General features: G+C 32.5%; 2 protein-coding genes across 7 annotated transcripts; one reads left to right on the top strand and one right to left on the bottom strand.

The window, feature by feature from the left end:
• Nucleotides 1–286: 286 nt before the first annotated feature.
• Nucleotides 287–18,430, bottom strand: LOC110993561 (zinc finger protein 84). 6 transcript variants are annotated; one of them, XM_045630869.1, is made up of 12 exons: nucleotides 18,355–18,413; nucleotides 17,895–18,187; nucleotides 17,450–17,648; nucleotides 17,118–17,284; nucleotides 16,806–16,996; nucleotides 12,855–13,065; nucleotides 5,728–5,849; nucleotides 4,810–4,966; nucleotides 3,180–3,352; nucleotides 2,036–2,186; nucleotides 1,609–1,853; nucleotides 287–895 (listed from the first exon to the last, which is right to left on the bottom strand). In XM_045630869.1, exons 2-12 carry the CDS (start codon nucleotides 17,911–17,913, stop codon nucleotides 734–736), a joined length of 1,797 nt encoding a protein of 598 aa, XP_045486825.1. In that variant the 5' UTR covers nucleotides 17,914–18,187; nucleotides 18,355–18,413; the 3' UTR covers nucleotides 287–733. The 6 variants fall into 6 exon arrangements, with proteins under 6 accessions (XP_045486825.1, XP_045486824.1, XP_045486829.1 ...); XM_045630868.1 differs by having other exon boundaries at nucleotides 18,271–18,370; XM_045630873.1 differs by lacking the exon at nucleotides 17,895–18,187 and having other exon boundaries at nucleotides 17,450–17,605; nucleotides 18,355–18,430.
• Nucleotides 18,431–19,193: 763 nt separating this feature from the next.
• On the top strand, nucleotides 19,194–22,434 carry LOC110993562 (uridine 5'-monophosphate synthase). Its single transcript, XM_022259872.2, has 4 exons — nucleotides 19,194–19,431; nucleotides 19,983–20,457; nucleotides 20,551–21,017; nucleotides 21,404–22,434. Exons 1-4 carry the CDS (start codon nucleotides 19,285–19,287, stop codon nucleotides 21,734–21,736), a joined length of 1,422 nt encoding a protein of 473 aa, XP_022115564.2. The 5' UTR covers nucleotides 19,194–19,284; the 3' UTR covers nucleotides 21,737–22,434.
• Nucleotides 22,435–23,563: the final 1,129 nt, after the last annotated feature.

Below are 23,563 nucleotides of genomic sequence, written 5' to 3' on the forward strand. Positions count from 1 at the left end.
AATAAAACGTATGAGCGAACATTAAACTATCTTAGACTTACATAAAATATAAAAATTTTCATAATCTTATTAAGAAAACGTTATGTACAGAGAATTATTTAAAAACATGTGAAACTGCAAGGCGTTTTAATCTACCACTTGTCAATAAACAATGCATGGTCGTTATTACTTTAAAGGTACTAGAACCTCATGGTCACATAATCACTTCGGCAAAGTGTAATTGATAATTAAAAATGTGCTGCAAGTTTTTTAGTAGTTTATCGGCTTTTCTACGGGTTTGTATAATATTCGTAGTCCATTAAATACTCCATATTCCACCAAATAGAAAATGTAATGAAAAGTATATGTGATTCGAAAACGTAACGAAACGAGAAAAGTGTGTGTTACGTACACACACTTTTCTAGTTATACACGTTTAGTACACACGTTTCATAGTTAGTGAATTGTAAAATAAGCGTAAGAGACGCCGTGAAGTTCGTTTCATAATGGCGGCAAAAAAAAAATATCAATTTTAAAATTATCAATTTTAAAAATATTAAAAAGTTTTCACAGAGCATTGTTAAATCAATATTTATAACAGCTCGAAAATTGGATCACTCAATAAATTCGTAAGTGTTAATGTGTCATACTCGCCTAAACACTGATTTAGTTTTAAAATGATAATAATATGGTATTCTCATCCACAAAATCAGGCTTTCCCAATTATATTAGGTACAAAATTGTTTATCTCCATTTAATCTGGTAGTATGTTCTCTTCTGTGTCTACCTCTTCGGGTTCATGGGGATGTGTGGGGTCAACCGTCACCGCCCGTTGTTCCCCATTGTCCATAGACATCACCATTTGGTATGGAACTTTTATTTGTAAGGGAACGCGAATTTTAGCTGATGACGGTGCCTGGAACAAATTATACTGTTAGGATAGGTGAGAGTGGTTGCCTCGAAGAGATTGCTTAAAGGCGATAAAACCGGCTTACCCGTAAGTTGTGTAACCTAATTAAGGAGCGTTCAAGTATTACGTCACGCAATTTTTCTCATTAAACCTAAAAGTTGCCATTTATGTGGTATAAAGTATCGAACCCCCCCCCCCCCCCAAATTCGTTACGTAATACTTGAACTCTCACTTACTTGACTAAATACACTTACATAACAAAAATCAGACATCGTCATTTAATTCATATTTGAATATTAGAACACACACAGGTGTTTTGTTGTATATTATGTCACTGGCCTTAGTATGTATATAAGTTAATTAACTAAATATTTTCGACGTCCTGGTGGACAGAAAAACTGTGTCCAGTTTGTGTTTCCACCATACCAACTTCTACTATATAATAAATAAATAAAAAATAAAAATAAATAAAATCTATAATTCAATTCAATAATTTTCAACATTGGTCACGTGATACAAAATTCATATGCCTATCTAATACCGAATTGAACTTTAATTTGAATGATAACAGCTAACTTAACAGAATTATTAAATAATATTTTGTATAGGTTTTATGCTCGCTAATATATCTGAAATGGTTTTTAAAATATTGTCATATATAATGATATTGGCGGATATATAAGAATTCTAATTGTTTTAAATAATATATTTTAACTTACATGTATCGTTATCTCTGGCAAGAAGTCATTCCTCTCTGTTTTCTTTTTCGTCTCTTCTTTCTTGATTGCAATGGGCAAGAGATCGGGAATCTTTTTCTTGGGTCCCGGCTGCTGTCTAAGGGGCCCATCAAATGGCGGAGGGGGTCTCAACTCTTGCGCACTTTTTTGACTCTTCGTTGGCAACTTCAATTTGCTCTTCGCGTGAACTATCATGTGCTTTTGTAAATGATCCTTGCGGTAAAAACCTGAAACATGGGAAAAGAATTTCAAAAAAAATATTTCAGCGTCTGTTAAATAATTTTCTTTTTGAGAAGCTGTCTATGTCTGTACATCACAAAGACGAAAAAATTTTGTTTTGCGGAGTCATCGAACTCTTGAAAATGACTCTAGAAATAGGTATGTTCCCCTAAAAATTATTAAGATTTACCTTTATCACAAGTAGGACAGAAGAACGATTTGTGTCCCGTATGTATATGTAGGTGTATCTTGTAATGGTCCTTGCGTCGAAAAGCTTTTCCGCAGTATTTACACACAAACACACGCTGTGGGCTAGGTATAACTGCCTCTTCTACTACCACCTAAAACATTATTTTAATTAAACACTGCTTAAAAAACGAAAGACGTATACGCGTACGATTGTAATTGGACAAATGAAAGTATTTATTTATTTTTATTTTTATTTCAGGTAATATAAATTAAAAATATGATGGGTTAAGTGCAAGAAATGCTTAACCAAATCTTATAAAATGATTTATATAATCAACAACCTTAAAACCTTTAATAATACACAAAAAAATAAACTACAAAAATAATCCCGTGGATTCATAAATCGCAATACAATACAAAAGTCAAGATTCAGCCGGATAGGATATGGTTAAGAAATGTATATGTAGAAGAGTTTTAAAAGATATAAGAGAGGTAGCCCATCGTATGGAGTCGAGCAGCTTATTCCAAAATTTAGTGGCGGATATCCTAAACGAATTGCCTAAGAAGGATGTTAGATGGAATTTCCAAAAAACATCAATTAGAGGAACTTCACATATAATGACCAGAGAATATATTTTTTTAAGATAAGAGGGACTTTTTTGTGAGTATTATCATGACGTATAATGTCGAGTGCGTACACGTATGCTATTAGACCACCTTTTGACCAATCACAATCAAAAGTTAAAAATGTTTCATCTCATTACATGAAACTATAAAAGAAAAATAAGGAAATTATTTTTCTCCGTAAAAATCTTATTATCTAACTACACGATTTTACATACGTCTTTTGTATTGTAGAAAAATAACATCAAAATACTTAAGTTTTGTTAAACACATTTGTATATCTATTCTGCGATTTTGCGTGCAAACAGAAAAACGTAGTAATAAATGGCCTTGTTTGGTTTAATTTATTTTCCTTAAAAATATAAAGCAAACATAATTAACACACGGGGAAAGTTTTAATTTATTTTTTCTAACAGCCCTCCTAGTTTGGAAGTTAGCACCGCTTGAACACTTTTCTCTCGCTTGGGCATATTAAGTCATATAATAAAACAGTCACCTGAAACACAATATAAGATTCTTACCTCGAGTAAATCGTGAGGATAATTTTCTTTCCTCGCGTCTCCATTGGGCGACGTCTGTTCATACGAAGAGTGTCCATTTTGTTCTACTTCATATTCATCATCCCCATCTTCCGGTTCATTTTTAACAACACCCGGACACACATGATTCGCATGGTCGGCGTCGTCATGGAAACCTATTAAGTTTAATTATCAATATATTTATAACGCTACTTGTACATCGGTTATTATAAAGTTTTTTTAGTACGTAATAATAAATAAATCAGTGGCCTTCTTGGCCAGTCTTGGCCTCAGATTTCTGAATCTGTTTCATGATCATTTTTCAAACGGAAAGGCAAGTAGGTGATCAGCCTCCAGTGCCTGAAACACGTCGTCGACATTTTGAGTTTAAGACATGTCGGTTTCCTAACGATGTTTTCCTTCATCGTTCAAGCAAATGTTAAATGCGTACAAGAAAGTCTACTGGTGCACAGGCGGAGATCGAACCTACGACCTCAGGGACGATGAAGCCACTAGGCCATCACTGCTCATATATTGTAATATTTATCAAAGCTTAACCTAGGCAAGTACATTTGCAAAATCCCTAATACTGTTACAAGTGAAATGTGAAAATAATTATAATTACTCCTTAACACCGATAACAATTTAATTTCTCATTTGTAAACCACGCAAAAAATCAATTACTTTTTAATACAATTTAACGACACGTATTGTTTTCGCAAACTCATTTTTGGTTAAATGTATTATTGTGAAATGCGACTTGACTCAGCATACGACGTTTCTGGTTCATAATGTTCATCATATCCAAAACAGTCAGCTAAAATTTAGCATCGTTAAATCGCCAATGTTTTGCGATATTAAAAAGTAAACTGAGATAAAAATAACCCATTTTTATAGTTAATATTAGTCTGTTTAAAAACAGATTTGGTTTTTTACATTAATAAAAAACCCGTACCCGATAACGCGTTTTAATTTTTATCATAAATGTCTGGTGTATATTTCGCAGTTAAGTAGTTAACCAGAGAGTTAATTTAATTTTAATTTCTAGACAGTTAATTAAATATCGATATTCAATCAATTCGCTAGTATTTTCAGTTAAATAAAGTAGCATCGATATATTTTAACTATCTGTCTGACCGAAAGCCAGCGTGTTGATTAATAATGTAAAACAAGATGATGGTGAACAACAGCTGATAACGTTTAGAGTCTTTCTTTTGGCAAAGTGGTTTTTTTTGTTTCAAAATGTGGTCTTCGGAGAAATGAAGACTCCGCCATGATTATTTTGGTGTGATCGTGAAAATTTTAGAGCTACGAAATTCCGTGTTTTGTTTTATTGTAAATGGTTAGTTTTGGTTAGTCTTGTTGCCCAGAAACAATTAGGAAACCCGTTAAACGTTTCGTTCACTCACTTCACTGACCCGACTTTAGCGACTTGATTTAAAATCGATCTTTGATTAACCGGCTACAGATTCAATTAACTCTGTTGTATTTTACTGCGATATATACATAATCTGTGATCATTAGGCATCAGTAAAAAAACAGCTACATCAGCGCCTCTAGCGGTTAATAGTGAACTATTTTACAAGGCAAGGCCTGCAGCCACGATGTAAAGTAGATTAAAATTATAAATTACCCTCATGGCAGACATTGCAAAAGTACGTCCGTTTCTTTTTAAGATGGACGTTCGCGTGCACTTTGAGATGCTGTTTCCGCTTGAACTTCCGGTGACAAATAGGACACTCGTGCGCTCGCTCTTCTTTCATCTTTCGGGGTACGAGGTGTTCATTGTTCTGAAAGAGGATTTACACTATCTTATAGCAATACAAAAAGAACATTTACATACAGTATCAAAAATAAAAAAATATATATTATTAGCTGTCCCCACAATAATATATAAACATCAGAGTTCAAGTTTTAAGTTCTTAACCAACAATCAAAAAGGGGCTTAATCGTAGAGGAGTCAAAAATTAAGGGTTAAATTGTATGTATTTTTGTGTGCTGTATTATAAAAAATAAACAAAAAAATTGTCTTAGAAATAAAAAACCCCTTATCACTTAGGAGTAGTAGCCGATTCTCAGACTTACTGAATATGCATAAAAAATTCATAAGAATCGGTCGAGCCGTTTCGGAGGCGTACGGAAACGAAGATTGTGACACGAGAATTATATATATTAGATTTATAAAACAAGATTTTTAACTCTTTTTTTCCTTTTAGTAGTGTAACAAAATTTCACCAGGTAATTTAATTTCATGGGACGGTAGAACGTAAATTTAAATTAAATCGCGATTCTTAACTCTGGCTCGCAATCAATCGATAACCCAAACTATCTATTGCTGGTACAATAAAATTGTTATTATTATTTTATATAAAAAAATGTTATTATTATTATATAATTATTGTGCGAGAATGGCTATTGGAAGCCCAAAAAACTGTGCGGCGGAAAATGCCTCATCTTCGTAAACCAACAATTATTTTTAAAGAATAACGTTCTATACATTTGCTGCCTAGGTCATAAGTTTAAGTGTTGAAGGTATAAATAAAATAATTACCAGTATTTCAACTTCGATATCATTCCCAAGCAGTGTCTGCAAATGTGACAGACTGGCGGATTCATGACTCTTCAGATGCACCATATTGACGTGAACAAGCATCTGTTCCTCCATGTGGAATTCTGGATTTATCAAAAATATCTATATTAAAACAGTATCGAATATCAAAATAAACTTTTTAATGATATATAAAACAGTTTTATATATCATTTAAAACTTATTTATTTGTAAATTAATTAGCTAAAGTATGTGCAAATTATATTGTCGAAAAAGTAATAATATAAAACTAATTATGCCTTTAACGTAAACAAAACAATGAAAAAGATAAAAGTAATCAGGAAACAATGACTGTTATTGCAAAGTAACAACATATAGTAGAAATTATAAATATATTATTATAGGGAAAAATTCTTATTTAAGATTGCCTATATTAGACTCGTCAACGCCTAAACGAGGGGCAAATACCAGATACCTATTAAGGTATTTCTTAATATTTAACACGATAAGCAAGGACTTTAGCCAACAGCTGAAAGGAAGAGAAGACATCATAATAATTGAAAATATTACCGAAGACTCCTTCTTTTATCTTTGAATGTGTCAGTATTATAAAGCTACTAAGCTGACCTGGCAAACGTCGTTTCGCCATGTATATCATTTATAATAAAAAATGGGGGTTGATCGTAGAGGGTTGAAAATTTAGGGTTGTATGTATTTTTAATGCTGTTGATACAGTTGATAAAAAAAATATTTATTTAAAAATAAAAAATATATATTTAGGGGTGGACTACATTAAGGGGGATGAAAAATAGGTGTCGTCCAATTCTCAGACATACTCAATATTATGCACACAAAATTTCATGAGAATCGGTCAAGCCGTTTCGGAGGGGTTTAACCACAAACACCGCGACACGAGAATTTTATATATAAAAAGTAACATAGAAAATAACAAATACAAGTTCAAATAATCCATACAAGAATTTGTATGGATAATTTACAAATATTAGTACAAATTCTTGTATGGATTATTTGAAGTGGTATTTGAATAAACAGATTTCTCAGGCATGTAAAAAATATTGGCATAGTTCATTCGTAACAAAAACGCTTAAAAACCGGAGAAACCTTATGCCATGAAGGTCGACCATAACTCGATGAAACAATCTTAAATTTACAAGAATGGTTTCATTTCGAAAGTCGGTGAAACTTTCTCCCCTCGACTAAAATTTTGGAAACTGATTCCCAGAAGTGCAAATATTCGCTTCAAAACAGTTGCGAAGTTTAAATTCAAGCCTGAACAGTAACGAAAGCATAGTATTGTCTTTTATTAACATAACTTTTACACATAAAAACAACACTTTTTTAACAGATTGAAGTTATGTGTAATATATAAAATTCTTGTGTCACGGGGTTTGTAACCGAACTCCTCCGAAACGGCTCGACCGATTCTCATGAAATTTTGTGTGCGTATTGGGTAGGTCTGAGAATCGAACAACATCTATTTTTCATCCCCCTAAATGTTAAGGGTGGTCCACCCCTAATTTTTTTTATTTATTTTTTAGACAAAATTTTTCGTTTTTATTTTTTTATAAACTTTAATTTTTTGGCACAAAAACATGGCAAAACAACGTTGCCGGGTCAGCTAGTATTATTATAATTATTTAAACATAATTTTAAATTTAACCGACCGACGACGACGACGACGTCACCGGGACCACGCACGCTGTAAAGCACGCGAAACGTCGCTTAAATTTAAAATTATGTTTAAATAATTCTAATAATACATAACTTCAACCCGTTATTGTATTCAATAAGTGATTTTCTTTGTAACGAAAGCAGTTAAAAAATATTTTTTTGAACTTTATTTTCCCAGCAATATGCAAGAAAACCCGACAGAACTTTTGGAAAATGTACAACAATTATTAATCTATAATTGGATGTATATGAACAAACATTTTTGAAGCAGTAAAACGCAGCTTTTGGGTCGATATTATAATTGCCAGGGCTGTCAAAATTTGAATATAATACATTCATTTTAATTCCAATATATAATACACGCTACAATTCAAAATAATAATTAACATGAAAAGCTGGGTTTTTTAATAAACTTCAGAAAAACTACCAATGATAGCGATAGCTTCGCTTCGACGGAATGTCGGGCGAAATCAATTTAGAATTTTCAAAAGACCCTTTTGACGCTCACAAAAAGTATATTGGCAACCCTAACCCCTCCTCTACTTTAGGGCCGATCCCAGGGGCCGAGGACTATGGGGCGAGGGGGTAATGGAGGGAAAAAGGAGGGTTACACGTTGCCGGGGGAGCTAGATTATAGAGGGTTTTTAGATTAAATTATTTTCGTAAAGACGTGCAGTGGTTTTTTACGAAACGTTTTTAAGAATTATATGATGTAAATAAAAAGTATTTATTTTGACGCATATATAAGACTGTTAGACACAAGGAGAACCTATTGAATACCATTTTTAATAAAGTATAATTATAATATTAAATTAACGTATACATTATAATAACGCAATTGCATTTTAAAAACTATTTATCTTTAGTATGTGATTTCACAGTTCCAAAACACTACCAAAATAAACAGAAACGAATTTTTGAAAGTACAATTTTGGTTATTTGCAATTATTCAAGCAATTTTAAAGTTACCACTCCCAGCCTACATGACAGCATACATGCGTAGGTCAATATCTAGGTCAGACTAAGTGGGAGGTTATGGGGGGTAACGGGGGGTACAGTTATACAGTACCCGTTTGCGGCAGTACCAGCTGGGTCTAAAACGGTCAAAGGAACGTTGCCTCCGCCATATATACGTAAAAGAATATCTTTCGTATAACAGCTATATATATAAAGCCGACAAAGTAGTAACAAAATTACATCTTTAGTGCTACGCATTAATCACATTTATATAAACAGTGGAAAGTATATCATTAACGCCAAAAACCAATAACCTATCTCAAACCATTTTGGACCATCTGAGATAGACATCTTAATCCTAATATTCATAAGTGTGCCCATAACCAATCGACGGATTGTAATAGCGATCTGTCGATGCTAGCTATACATGGTAGGTCGGATCGGTGTCTATGGATATACCTTTGTAAGAAAATGACCGTTCAACTGTGCCAATATCCTATCTTAAGATTTTAAAAAGCTATTTGACATGTATATTATTTGTACGGTTTTATATATTTATTTGGTTTATATTGATTATTAAATATGAGTGTAAAGAGCAATGAAATTGCATTCTATCCGTCGCTAAAAATACATTGTCTTCGGAGAGTTTGGTTACTGGGACGCATATAAGAGATCGAACGACTGTCACGGTCTGATCTCAGATTGTTTGCAATCTGAGATTGTAGATGAATTATTGAGTTCGGGCGTAAGTCTTAAACACCCGTTATCTATCCCTCCCGCAAATTTCAAATAATACAACATACAAAAAATGGACAATGATATTTGAACCAGGTAGAGAAAGCCCCCTAATAGAATGTGCGCTTTCAAAACGAAATCTGTGAGAACTTGTGAACCTATTATTTTTCCTAACATCTTCTTATTAAGCTCAAATATCTGAGCAACTGTTATAGATGTTTGAAATAAATAAAAGCAAATGTATCCTATGTAACGCGTTGTGACTTTAACCTGCTTTTTTGAACACGTAAAAAAAATCAATGGCGCTACAACCTCTTTAGGTCTTGGCCTCAATTTTCTGAATCTGTTACATGATCATTTTTAAATCTAATAGGCAAGTAGGTGATCAGCCTCCAGTGCCTGACACACGTCGTCGACTTTTTTGAGTCTAAGACATGTCGGTTTCCTCACGATGTTTTTCCTTCACCGTTCGAGCAAATGTGAAATACGCACATAGAAAGAAAGTCCAAGGTGCACAGCCGGGGATCGAACCTACGACCCCAGGTAAGAGAGTCGCACGCTGAAGCCACTAGGCCAACACTGCTCTTTTTAAATACGTACATGTTTAATTACTTGATCCGTATTGGTTCATTTCAATTGAAATGAATAACGCAATCGCATAAAACTCCTTGGGGTCGCACTAGTATCGCGACATGAAAATGCGCAAAAAATACACAATTAGTCTCACAATTTGAATATAGAAATGTTCGCGTACTATGGTGGAAATGCGACTTCAGAATACCAATAACACAAAAAAGAAAATTAAATTAACTATAGAACAAAATAAGCTTCAGATAAACCTGGCTCACGCCGTTGGAAGAAGGGTCGGCCCCCTCAGAATTCTTGGAATAGCCGTCCCCTCCTTTCCCCTCTAGAAACTTGGCATTTCAACCCACACTATAAGCGGCTTTACGGTATTGCAGGGTTCCCCCACTATATACTAAAATCAATATCGGACCGCTTTCTATTTTACTCAGATTCAGTAAATACAGTCAAAATCTGTTATACATCGAAAAGAATAATTATATTTGGTCGTAAAAAACGATAGTCGTAACAGCCGAAGACGGTATAAAGTAACTAATACACTTGAATTCAGTCGGTCCTAAATTATTTTTTTTACATATAATCACTACAAAGAAACTTCTCTAACACATTGGTTTAACTATTTGTTCGCGAGGTAATGTAGAATTATCTAATTAAACAATTGACAACTTTATCGCTTTAAAAATACGATTTCGATTCATTAGCATTCTATAGAATACAAGATAACATTTAATATAACGTATTAAATTTGACTACAAGCCGATTAGTATTCATAAGCTCGTTTGATATTTTGTCAGAATCGTTAGGATTTCCAGCCACATCCACCGACCACAAGCGAAAAAAATCATCAAAATATATTTATTTATAATTCTATCCTCCGAATAAAAATAGTTTTTAGCCATATGCGGCACCGAGTAGCCAGCAACTTTCAATGCCATATAAGTTCCCCCCTCCTTGTAACGCCAGGTCCCTTCCCTCATTTTATTGATCGTAATAGCTTTGGGGTCATATAAAAAATATACGGGCTTTAATAAAATTAAATGTATAATTTCAACTTAGTGTGCGTAAAAAGATACATAGTTTTGATATTTTAAAAAAACTTAAAAGGAGAACCAAAGAAAAAGCTTGCCTTATCAAAAATATACATCTAAGAGACTAACATGCAAATATATGCAATATATGCATAGTACATAACTAAGTTTTTCGGAACCACAGTTTTCTTATGGTATACACCTATCTCATTTTCACGACACCACAGATAACATATCTAAATAATAATGATGATAATCTTTGAGAAATTTAAAATCGATATGAATAATTCGAATAACCCCCTATAAAAAATATTTATTAAAACAGCAGATGGAGTATACAAGCGCAGCCGGGGCGGAACCCCAGTCGCTTCAAACCGGTACTTTTGTACAAGGTCGCCCCCCACTTGCGTTGCACAACGCTTTGGAAAGTCGCTTGGCATTAACCCAGTGGTGGTTCTGACTAAATTCTGCATTTAAAACTACCAAGATTCAAAATGTACGATTTTATATTGTAATGACTTAAGAGAAAATTCTCGCACCGCCACCGTGACATACTTGGTAAAATGACGTATTGCTTGTTCAATACCCGGCGAAATATTGTTTCGGATTTAAGGACAATATTGAAATTGATGTTATGTTTTCTTATTTTAGGCGATTCGATTGTAGGTAAAATACATCTCAAATACAAATGTCTGGTGATTAATAATTAAAATATTCAAAACACATTTTGCCTGTGCAAGCCATTACAGTATACGACAGATGTGTACAGCGAACACAAAAGGGAGGGATTATATTTTTAGTAAGTAGGGTTTCTCCAAGCCCATTCGGAGTTAGAATATACAATTTTACATGATATACATGTAAAAATCTGTCGCAGCCGACTAGATTCATTAGCCGTTCAATTAACAGCCTAGCCATTTAGTTAAACGGCGCCGTTTAACTAGCGGCCCAAAAGATATTCAACCGTAGAGTATGTAAAACATTTAAATAACTGGCTGGCTAATATGCTTAGGCCATTCGTACGATAGTTATTATTTGACATAAATAAAAAAACATGAAACATAATATGACAAAATATTTCTTTTAAAATTAAATTTCTCGAGTCAAATTCATATTATTATTGACACCACACTCTTGCATTGTTCTTGTTGTTTTTCATAAAACATTGGAAAACACCATCAAAGTTGTGGTTTGCCGACGCCATATTGACAGTTTGAAGAGTTTTGTTTCGAGTTTGGGAGTGGCAAAAAGTGGAATTAAATTTTAATCAACAGGCTAGGCAAGTAATGAAACGTTATTGATCCAAGTCATTTACCTAGCTGTTTGATCAACTAGCTGAATATTTTTCAGTCCGCTGGTTAAATGGCTAGTCTATTAATTGAACGGCTAATTAAGCTAGTTGGTTGCGACATATCCGTAATAAACCTCGATCTTCAAACTTTATATCATATATGATATACATATATAGAATCAGAGGCGAGTTGAGGTTAATGAGAAAGTCTCGACAATGTAACTAAATTCAACTGAAGAAAGAAAGAGTGGCCCTTGATTATAAAACTTGCCTTTTATGCATTATAACAACAAATACATTACAACAGTTGCTTTATCTCTTAAAATTGATCACCTAGAGATAAATAACCCTACAAAGTTGATCAAAACCTCACCTCGCCAAAACTAAATGTAGCGGTTTGACCCACTATTCTTAATAAAGCTTACACCTATATTTAGATATTAGCTCTTCGATGAAAGTTAAAATAGTTTTTTACTTTATATGATGTAGTTGCAATATAAAAATTCATCCTAACGAACATATAACCTTTTAAATAAACAAAATATTTAAAAAAAAATGCTATAGTAGTAGAGTGTAGACTCTATAGAGTAAATTTATACTGTACATTGTAAATATTATATGTCTTAGTTTTTTTAAATTAGCGTCAATTAATTATCCAGGACAAACGGATTATGATTATTTATAAAACATATATAGATCGTGGTATATTTATAATTGAAGTTAGGCTTAAGGACATAATTTCCCGAAAATTCGCTTTAAAAACTGCTTTTTGAGTTGGATTGACTATTTACCGAAGAAATGTCCGGACACAGATTATATAATTTTAAATAAGCGAAAAATACCTTTGCCACACAGCTTGCAGATCACCTCCTTCTTGGCATGTGCCCAACTATGTATTTTCAGATGGTCTTTCCTCTTATAACTTTTACCACAGACATTACACACGAATGGTCTGGCGTTCTTCGCGTGGTCCAAGGTAACCGTATGCTCCTCAGAATGCTCCATACTAGTCTCGTCCATAGACTGCTGCTGATCGCTTCCGTACTCTTCCGACTAAAAATATATAATCTTTTAATATTGATTTTTGGACAGACTAAAATAGCTTTAAAACCCTAATGGATGAAATAATATTATTAGTAAATGTCCAATTTACATTTAAAATAATAGGTAAGAGTGGTACATATTTCATCAGATATTATAAAAAGTTTTTCGGGAGCTAGACTTTGATTTCCCACTCTGGTTTTATAATACCGTTGCCCTCTTGAGAAAAAATCTAGGTATCCAACTTGCTCCTGAACACCCGAACGCTGTCTTTTAGATACTAACCGAGGTTATTTTAGTGGTAGGTATTTTGACTCGGTAAAGTGACATCTTCGAGCCAGCACTAGATTGGGGTGGGCACGGCCCACCCAGCCCCCTTTATATCCGCTTTTATAACTATTATTTAAAGAAAATAGTAACATAATTGAACCACTTCATTTCGGCTATTAACCGGCCTATTAAACTAGGGGTGCTAAATAAAAACTGATAATGACGGAATTATCTTGAATTTAATGTTATGTTTAGAATTATACTTTGTATATCCTCTTTCTGACACGACGCAAACAAATGACTTCTACTTAAAAAACAAAAGAGGATTGCTTGCTTTTGTTATTATTAGGTATATCTGTTTTGATACCACACCAGCCAGTATTATTTTTCTATAAGGAGTATCTATCGCGTTTCCACTATGTATTGAACACTCTTCGTATAATTTGGTCCATATAAGGCGACAATACTGAGCAAATGAGCATGAGATTACAGGACTTGACACCGTGACTGTTCTAGAATTTATTTCATTAAAAAAAAACACGGATTTGTAGGTAGAGCCTGAGCTGAAAAAGATTTTACTACAATCGTTTACGAAAATGAAATTGTAAAAGAAAGACTTGATGAAGTCAGTAAAAAAGATCTAAGCCTGATTATTGCCATTTCACAATTTTCTCGACTCTATTTAAAATCGTGACATATATTAAAATAGTAGTTATACGACGACATATAAAACTTTTTTGTCACGACAGACACAATTGGTAGGCAATACACCTGGCTTGAACAGAGTAAAACAGATGCTAAGTTATTTATAAAAGCGACAAAAAACTAAGGAGGATGATTTAAGAGGTAGGAAGGTGTTCTTTATTTCTTTTTCGTACATAACTTTATATTCCATCAATATTTGTATATCCGATGTTTTATATTGCTTTATTAAGCAAATACTTTCAAAAATTCCCTGGATACCCAGCAAATTCTCAAAATATCATGCAGCTAAGATATTTCAGTTTAACGAGGCCAAAGCCCGTCGGTCGTTAGAGCTTTGCGTTAAAATGGGGGAACCAAAGTAAGGGAGGGGTGCGGCCCCCCATTTTAGTCTAACAGAGGGTGGTCCAACACACACCACGTAACCTTATTTTTTTACGAAAATCGATATTCCAAAAGGGCTGGCAGCATTTTATGTGGCAGAATTTTAACTAGACACTGTTGAAAATTTAACTTTATGTTTTTTATAGGACGCAGACTTTGTTTGTAATGTATAATTAATATAAATCTTCCGAATGAAGCGATAAATTGAAGATTTTATCCATATACTCTATGTCTTACCATAGAAATCGAGTGCAAATGGCTTGTCGCTAAATCTCTTTCAGGCAACCTGTGTTAAAAATAAAGGAGTCAACAGACTGTGGAGATAAAAAATATACGCGTCCTAAACTTTGTTTACGCCTCAATTGTGAATTACAAGACTGCCGTATCTCCATGGGGGTAAAAACCCCTAACAATGAGGCCCGAAATATATTTCAAGATTCGATAGATATTCCAAATAGTAATTCTTTTGCTTTCAACGTTACCATGAGAATGTTCTAATCTGTTGGTTGACCGCTAGGTACCGAGGGGTAGGTCAACGGGTGACTCCCACAAACCCTTTGGGTACCGACCCTTCTAACCCTCTACATTATATAAGTTTATATACGACAGCAAATCCTACGTAGAAATAGAGAAATTTGCCTTATAGTTTGTGTTGTACAGTTTCATAAAAAAATCTAATTTCTTACGTTCGTTAATCCTCCTAATCTACGTTGTTATGACAACCAGTTTTAGTTATTTAGGGCCGAAGGTATTTAAGGTAAGTACCAGTTTTAGTTATTAGGTAGGAAATTTTTAATTAGGTCTCCTGTTACAGAGACCAGTCTTTCACATACACTTCCAAATGTTATCATCTTAGTTTAATCATTATAGCCTTGTATTAATATGTGAGAGAAGAAGTAAAGTTTATTATTATTATAAATACTATTACAGTCGTGCTCAAATTCGTGCCGCGATTTCACTTTCGTATGCCAAAAACGTATTAGTTTCGACATACAGGAATCTCTATTCTGAATCCTTACCCTTAGAACTTTTGAATCAAATTAAACTGCCATTTAAATTAGGACATATTTACGTTAAAAGAACGATGCTTTAGAACTTTAGTATCGCAATAGTTATCGTCTAACTCAATAGTTTTTACTAATCGCTCATATTCTAGTTAACCTTGCGGTAACAGAGTTTTTGTTACATGTCCCATTTCCTAAGATTATGCAAAATAATATAAATTTTATTCTTGTGCATAAAAAAAAACTAATTTATAAGCAGAGAAAAAATATACCATTAGTATCTATTTTTGCATAGATGCCAAAACCCCAATATTTTAGATAGCTACAATGTAAAGAAATAGCGTGTGACAAACGTATTTAAGTTCGTTATTTTATAATGCAAAGACAGTAACTGTGTTTGCATTATAAAATAACGAACTTAAATGAACTTGAATGATAACTGTTATCATAAACTTCTACGTTAGTCCCTCCGTACGCATTTTTAAGGCCAATAGAATTTACAAATTATTTTTGTTTTGTTAAATACATATTTAAACTTAGCTTGCTAGTTTATATATTCTGTTCTTACATACGTAAAAAAATTGTTAAACTTAAAGCTTTTTTTTCGATGGACACCCCACGATATCTCCCATAGGGGAGCAAAAAATAAACCAGGACAAGATAAATGAGATAGCAAAAAATTCTACCTGCCCTGAGCCGACTAGGGTGGGGTTTTTCCCTGCTTACGTTATAACAATAATACATTCTTTTATACAATCACTAAAGCAAGATCGGTAATTTGCTTTATGACACATTTTTTGTAAAAATTTACGGCGATGTACAAAAAATATGTAAATATGTTAAAGAATATTATATCTATTTTAAGACATACTTATTTTCCGTCAATATTATAATTATTTTCCGATATATTATGGATTGTATTTTTTTATAAAGATTTGAAGTAATTGATGCTTGCATGAATTGATCTTTGTTTTATTTTATTTCTATAAACATATTTAGGTATTTTTAACATGACATGTAGGTATTTAGATGTATACCATGTAATTGCCAGAAAAAATGTTGCATTACTGCCCGATTTGAGATATCATGGATATTGTTTATAACTTTTTTTTTACTTAATTCTGTGTCATTAATAAGATATACAATACTTAAAGCCATTTAACCTTTAGCTTATAATTCATACTAAGTGAATTATGTCATGAAAACACCAAATTAAAACAAGTCAAACAACAACTTTTTTATAATTTCTATGGCATTATATATTTTTGCTGATGTCATGTAATAGCTATAACTATATGAGTTATTAAGACTCTATGATAAAATTTATGATATATATCAAAGACACATAACCTCTTAAAGTTATATATAAAATTGGTATAGTAATATTCCTACCTCCATTGATGCATCTGGATCTGTGACATTGCCAGATACACTTGTAATAATTGGTGTTATATCTTCAAAATCATCTTCAATCTCCTCCTTAATGCTAAGTTCCTGGTCACTCATTGGTATAATATTTTGTTCCATAAAGTGTTTATTGTGAGTTTGTATGTGTTTCTGTAGATGATCCTTGCGGTAAAAACCTGTTAAATTAAAATTAATTATACTACACACATAAAAATATAATAGTTCAAAACAATATATTGCTTACTACACTGTTTAAGATAAATGCCAAAAAACAAGGTTTTGAAAAGCTTTACTTACATTTACTGCATAGAGAACACTGAAGAGTTTTAACCCCTTTGTGAATAGATTTATGAATATTAAGATGCTCTCTCCTTTTGAAGGCCTTGCCACACTCTTCACAGGAATATGGTCTCACTTCCATATGCCCTTGCATATGCCTATCTAAATGTTCACGCCTTTTTAATCTAAAATAAAATGCATGTTTAAAATACTTAAATTTATAATGGCCAAATACTTTTCAGACATTTCAAATTTTTAAATTTACATATCAAACTTTTCCTAAATAATTGTAAAAATAATTATAAATTTAAGACTTAAAGTATTTACATTAAATAGTATATAACACTAACCCTGTTCCACAAATACTGCACAGGAATCTATATTCCTTAAAGTGAGAACATAAATGCACTTCTAGTTCCTCCTTGTCATCATACTGCACATTGCACACAACACAAATGTACCGAGTCACTCCCTCCAAATCCTTAGTGATTGTGGCCAATTTGCTTCTGGATAAGAGACTCCGTTTTAACATCAACTCCATATCTTCTACTAAAAATTATTTTGTTTCCTAGGTTAATTAGTTTGTTACCTAAATTATTATTTTGTTTTTACAACTTTTAAATGCAGCAACTAAATTTACTTTTTGCAAAACAAAATAAATATAAAAAATTAAGCAGCTTGAAAATTTACATTAACTATTTTTTTTATATTTTGAAGGGTTCATTTAGGTAACATGTTTCAATATAACTGTTACCTAGTTTAAGTAAGTACTTAAATCATAAAAAATATCGTTACCTTTGCCATTAGAATCCATCACCACATAGAAAGTTTAGAGCTCGCGGCGCGAATTTGTTACACAGTACACACTACACACGGCATCCGTTAGAAAGTAGAGTCGAAAAATGAAACTCGAAATCCCTTCCCCTACCAACAGGCGTCGCCCACGGTCCAAGGCTGAAGCTCCCCTCCGGATTGGGGAGACCCGACACCCCCTGTGTTGTATGCCACTTTAGCGAAGCGGGGGACCCCACTTAACCGATTTAGGAGGGTGGGCGACTTTACCCTAACATCGAGTTAAGTTCGGCTACCTGAGCCACACAAATGCTAGTCAAGTGTTAATGTTGTTTTTAATAATAATTCCTAGCAATTATTAAAAAAAATAAACTCTTACTTTTATAATTTTGTGCACAGTTAGTATTTACACAATGTTATTTGGCAACTCTATGCTAATGCTTAAAAATAAATATTTGTTTACCGGAAACCAATTTTGTTGAGATCGAAAAACTAAACAGTAAACTTGTAATTTTTTTAAATTATTAAATAGAAATTTCAGATTGATAGTTGATACGACAGCCCAATCCAAATGTCACTGTCAACTATAAAACTAACTCATAAAAGTCGCAACTCCTTAGTCATTACCATAGAGGAAGGAAATCTATGGGGGAATCTATGATTTTACTAGAGAATAAGAAAAAGCATATAAGCCACGAGTATTTTTTGCTGCCTGAATAAAAATCCCACAAATTAAGCTTTTTAACGGTGATAGGGGATATAGAATAGACTCATTTCGACAGGCCCACTAACCAGTGAAACCGACTTGAACATTTTCCCCTTAGATTAAGGGGAATTAAGATGCCTAGGGGTTTTTCAAGGGTGTATCATTTAAGTTTTTTTTCTATACACTTTTTATTAATCCTTGAACCCAACTAACAAATTAAATGAAATATAAACTCAATGCGATGCTATAACTAACATCTCAATATCGAAATAATAGCTCAATGGTTATAAAAGTACAAACAGCTCTTAAACTAATGTCTAGAAAAACTTTAAATTTTAAGAAATTATTTAATTATAAAACTTATAATTGGGTCATTATAGAATTTAGGTAAATGTGTAAAATGCACAAACAAAAGCATAATCACAACAGCTATTGTATACTACTTGAATCTATTCTTATTCATATTTGAAATAAATACTCAAACAAATTTTTTTTATGATTAGTCTATATTTGATTTTCAGGGTGAATATTTTGATTTTGTAGGAGTTGGCAGTTGACCGGATTGTAAAGTGCTGACTGCTGACGGATTTTGACTTTTTAAATTACCCCTCGGCCCTTTTGGCAGTTCAAAATATTCGTCTAACCTTACGAACAAACTTGTGACAATTTAAATATTTTTTAAAAATAATGGAATACGATAAAAAGATAATTGAATTAGCTCTAAGTCTTTATAAAATAGATGCCGTAAAGTTTGGCGAGTTTATGACAAAAAGCGGCATTAATACTCCAATATACTTTGATCTTCGAGTAATTGTAAGCTATCCTGAAGTTATGGTGAGTATTTTTTACCTTTTTGGGTTGCTGCAGAAATAATCACTGAAATATTGTAAGAATCTTGAATGGGATATTCTGACAGCATTATTCCCGGTGTTTATATATGAAAGATGTGACTTTTAAATTGAAATATAATTTTTAAGGTTATCCTATAGAGCTATGATATATGCATATAAAAGTACACAATTTCTGTAAAAAACACCTGTTCGAGTTTGAACCAAAACTTTTTGACTGCTGCATTTCTTATAGTCAGTTATATAAATAATGAAATAGACCTGATAACGCGAAATTTTACTAGACTACATTATCAGGGTATAGAGGAAAAAAAGCTATGAACATGAAAAGAATAAAAAGTGAAATTCAGGAACAAGCCTTAGCTTAAACTATAGCTGTTGTATGTTAAGTATTTAATTATGTATAGAAGTTAGACTTGGCACTAAGTCTCATTTCTGAATACTACTTTAACAAGTCCTATTTGTCTAATATTAAAATAATACTTGCACCAGTGCCTCCTTACCCATTTGATACCAACAACTTTTCATGATTTTCAGGAATTAATCACCTCACTACTATATGAATATGCAATAGTGGATAGTCAATTTGACCATGTTTGTGGAGTGCCTTATACTGCCTTACCAATTGCTACTTTGCTCAGCGTTAAAGTTAAAAAATCAATGTTGATGCGTCGCAAGGAAGCCAAGTCCTATGGTACAAAGAAACTAATAGAAGGACACTACAAAGTAGGTGAAAAATGCCTAATAATTGAGGATGTAGTTACATCAGGTTCTAGTGTTATGGAGACTGTTAATGACATAAGGAAAGAAGGCCTTAAGGCAGAAGAAGCAATTATTATTTTAGATAGAGAGCAAGGTGGAAGGCAAAACTTAGAAGCAAATGATGTTAAAATGAAAGCCTTGCTAACAATGTCAAAGTTGATAGAAATACTTGTTGAAAATAACAAAATAAATAAGGCAACAGCCAATGATGTACACAATTACTTACAAAATGTTAAAGCTCCTACTACAGGTTTGTATTTATATGCAAATATTTTTTCAATATTTTATAAGTAGGATTTAATGCCAAGTGTATTTAATTTCATACTGAATAAAATTGTTTCAGTTCCAAAAATTAATAGAATGTCTATAGCTTATGAAAAGCGAGCAGAATTGTCAAAAAATGCTATTGCAAAGCAGCTGTTTAATATAATGGCGGTTAAGAAGACAAACCTATGTATATCTGTTGACCTTACATCATCAACTCAAATTTTAGAACTGCTTGAGAAAGTTGGGAAACATGTTTGTTTAGTAAAAACACATGTAGACATAATAGAAGACTTTAGTAGCAATTTTATTACATCTTTAAAGGAATTGGCCAACAAGTATAACTTTTTGATTTTGGAGGATAGGAAGTATGCAGATATAGGAAACACTGTTGCATTGCAGTACACCGGAGGACTGTACAACATAACTAATTGGGCCGACTGTGTTACCTGCCATTCATTGCCTGGTGAAGGAATATTAAAGGCTCTTAACAGTAAATCAAATTCAGATAAAGGAGTATTTTTGCTTGCCGAAATGAGTTGTGAGGTAAATAAGTTTATTTATGCTTGTTATCTATGCATACCATATGTTATGGGCACTAAGCCATGATTTTGAAGTGTAATCAGTATATTTGTTTGTACACAACCAATACCACTTTATAGTATTTTTCAAGTACATATTTCCTTAAAAAATTAAATATTGGTAATGGATTTCAATATTATAAAGTTGTTTTTATTTATATTGTTTTCTGTGAACATCATCTGTAAATCGTGAAAAGTAGTTACTATAAAACTATCTAAGATTAATTGAATGGAATAAAAATACTTAAATTTCAAGAAGCCCCTTGATGTAAGAATTATATAGTATTGATTGATTCAATAAAAATCTCTATAACAAACATGATTTTAAATTAAAAACATTTGTTTCTCCAGGGCAATCTTATTACACCACAGTATACCAATGAAACGGTAAAGATGGCAGAAAAGTATCCAGATCTGATCACAGGATTTGTCTGTCAGCATAAAGACACTTTTAAAGATCCTGGGGTCATCCAGTTAACACCTGGAGTCCAGCTTCAAAGTTCTAAAGATGACCTGGGACAAGTGTATAACACTCCAGAAAAGGTAGTATTAGAAAATGGTGGTGATGTCATAGTCGTTGGTAGGGGAATTGTTTCAGCCAAAAATCCAGAAACAGAAGCTATATTATACAAGGATACTCTATGGAAATGTTACATTAAGAGAATATCTGGTAAAGTTGAATAATCTTTCCCCTTTATTAACAAGTTGCAGTCAAACACATCCTAGCATTTCCAGATTAACTTGCAAACTGATTACTGAAGTCCATATACATGAATTTATGGTCTTTATTAAAATATGTTTGTTTACATGTATGTAGAGCAAATGTTGAAGAGGAAAGGGCTGAATTTTTAATTTTTTTCAATTATAAAAATGTTTATTATATAATTAAGTTTTATTCTGTGTTCTTATACTACAAGAGCTTAATGTATGTTGAAATATGATAATGTGACAAAAAGTGCTGAGAAGCAAACACATTTGCCTTAGATACAATAAGTTCTGTCAACATGGCAAGTGAGACAGTACACATAAAGTTTTTTCACATAAGTGTCTTACCTTTTTATATTGTATTGAGTGAAATATTAATGTTATATTATAGGGTTCATTTTGTAATTCAATAAGTATGAATATTGTTACATTCTAAAGAAGTATATTTATATATTTTATTATATGTTAATGTTGAAACTATACATGTCCATATCTATTTAAAGTATATAATTAATATTTTGAATACAACAAATTAGACATAACGAACAGTTCCTATTAAGACAGTTACGTAACAAGTGACTATTACGATCATTCCATGTAATAAAAAGCTTTTATTATGTTTACCTTCTTAAACTTTTGTAGAACTATTTTTGGTATAAATATATTTTCTAACTAAATTCTTGTTTCATTTTGACCTTTCCATTAGACTCTTAAAGTTACACTCTTTAAATTTACTCTTAGAAGTAAATTCTTGTTAGAAGAAGACTTTCTTAGAATTTCATTGTAGAATTGATTGACATAAATAACTTACCTCCACATGGAGTAACTGTTTAAATATCGTAACTTGACCTGCTCATATGTGCACTCAAAACAGAATGATAGAACAAGATTCTCTAAAATATGATGTTTAATGTACCTAATTAATTAATTAAGCCTGATTTATTCCTTGAAAGATTTACATAATACACACACTAAATGGGCGGCGGTATCACTTAACATCCTACGTGAGCCTCCTGCCCATTTGTCCCCTGTTCTATAAAAAAAAATCTATATGTATGTAAATATATATTTGTTATTTTTTTTTTCAAAGACCTCTTATTAAGTAGATGCCTCCTCCAATTGGCTCCATCTCTCTGTATTTTGAGCAATTTTTATCCCAATTGCTATAAAACTAACAAAATACGGTTTTAGGTGTTTCTTTATCAGAAAACCGACGCCAAATAAACCTTTAGTTTGCCAGTATATATTATCAAAATACTGTTCCAGTATAATTTTCTTTCACTACCATAGGTGTGTATCGAGGTACAAACTTATATAATTTTAAAACAACTTTATATTTACAATACATGTATTCTTGTCAAAAAAATTTAAAAGTTCTCTCCACACTAGTTTAACTTTCTCCAAACCGCAACGTGTGGATCATAGAAGTATGCGTCGAAAGAGCTACCTTGCACTTCTTAAAATACGCACGAACTACGGCTAAAGAATGTTTAATTACGAAGGCACATAGCTGTATAATAAACTACCCAGAAATATATAAAAAGGTATTACTTCTTTCAATGCATTCAATTACTTTTAATTTTGATTTTCTTATAATTGGTACAGCAGCTCACTTTGGCCGAAGGCTTCTACTAGCGATTTGATTAAATAATATATATTGAGTTATTTAAATTAAAAGCATTAGGCGTTTACTTCATATTTTTTCCGCGAAATACTATATCATCCGAATTATCTCACACGAACATCGAAAATATTATAATAGTCGCTGATTTACACAGGGTCAGTAACTGACTACAAATTCGAGGC

Source organism: Pieris rapae, chromosome 13 (genome assembly GCF_905147795.1).
Source record: "Pieris rapae chromosome 13, ilPieRapa1.1, whole genome shotgun sequence".
Taxonomy (NCBI): domain Eukaryota; kingdom Metazoa; phylum Arthropoda; class Insecta; order Lepidoptera; family Pieridae; genus Pieris; species Pieris rapae.

Bases quoted from the DNA above. Each gene is read 5' to 3' on its own strand.
- LOC110993561 (XM_045630869.1), bottom strand. The intron at 16,997-17,117 runs GTAAGTAAAGCT...TTAATTTAACAG, and splicing joins GTGTTCTCTATGCAGTAAAT to GTTTTTACCGCAAGGATCAT. The intron at 896-1,608 runs GTAAGTTAAAAT...AATTTGTTCCAG, and splicing joins TGCCAGAGATAACGATACAT to GCACCGTCATCAGCTAAAAT.
- LOC110993562 (XM_022259872.2), top strand. From the start codon at position 19,285: ATGGAATACGATAAAAAGATAATTGAATTAGCTCTAAGTCTTTATAAA. The intron at 19,432-19,982 runs GTGAGTATTTTT...CATGATTTTCAG, and splicing joins TAAGCTATCCTGAAGTTATG to GAATTAATCACCTCACTACT. The intron at 21,018-21,403 runs GTAAATAAGTTT...TTGTTTCTCCAG, and splicing joins TTGCCGAAATGAGTTGTGAG to GGCAATCTTATTACACCACA.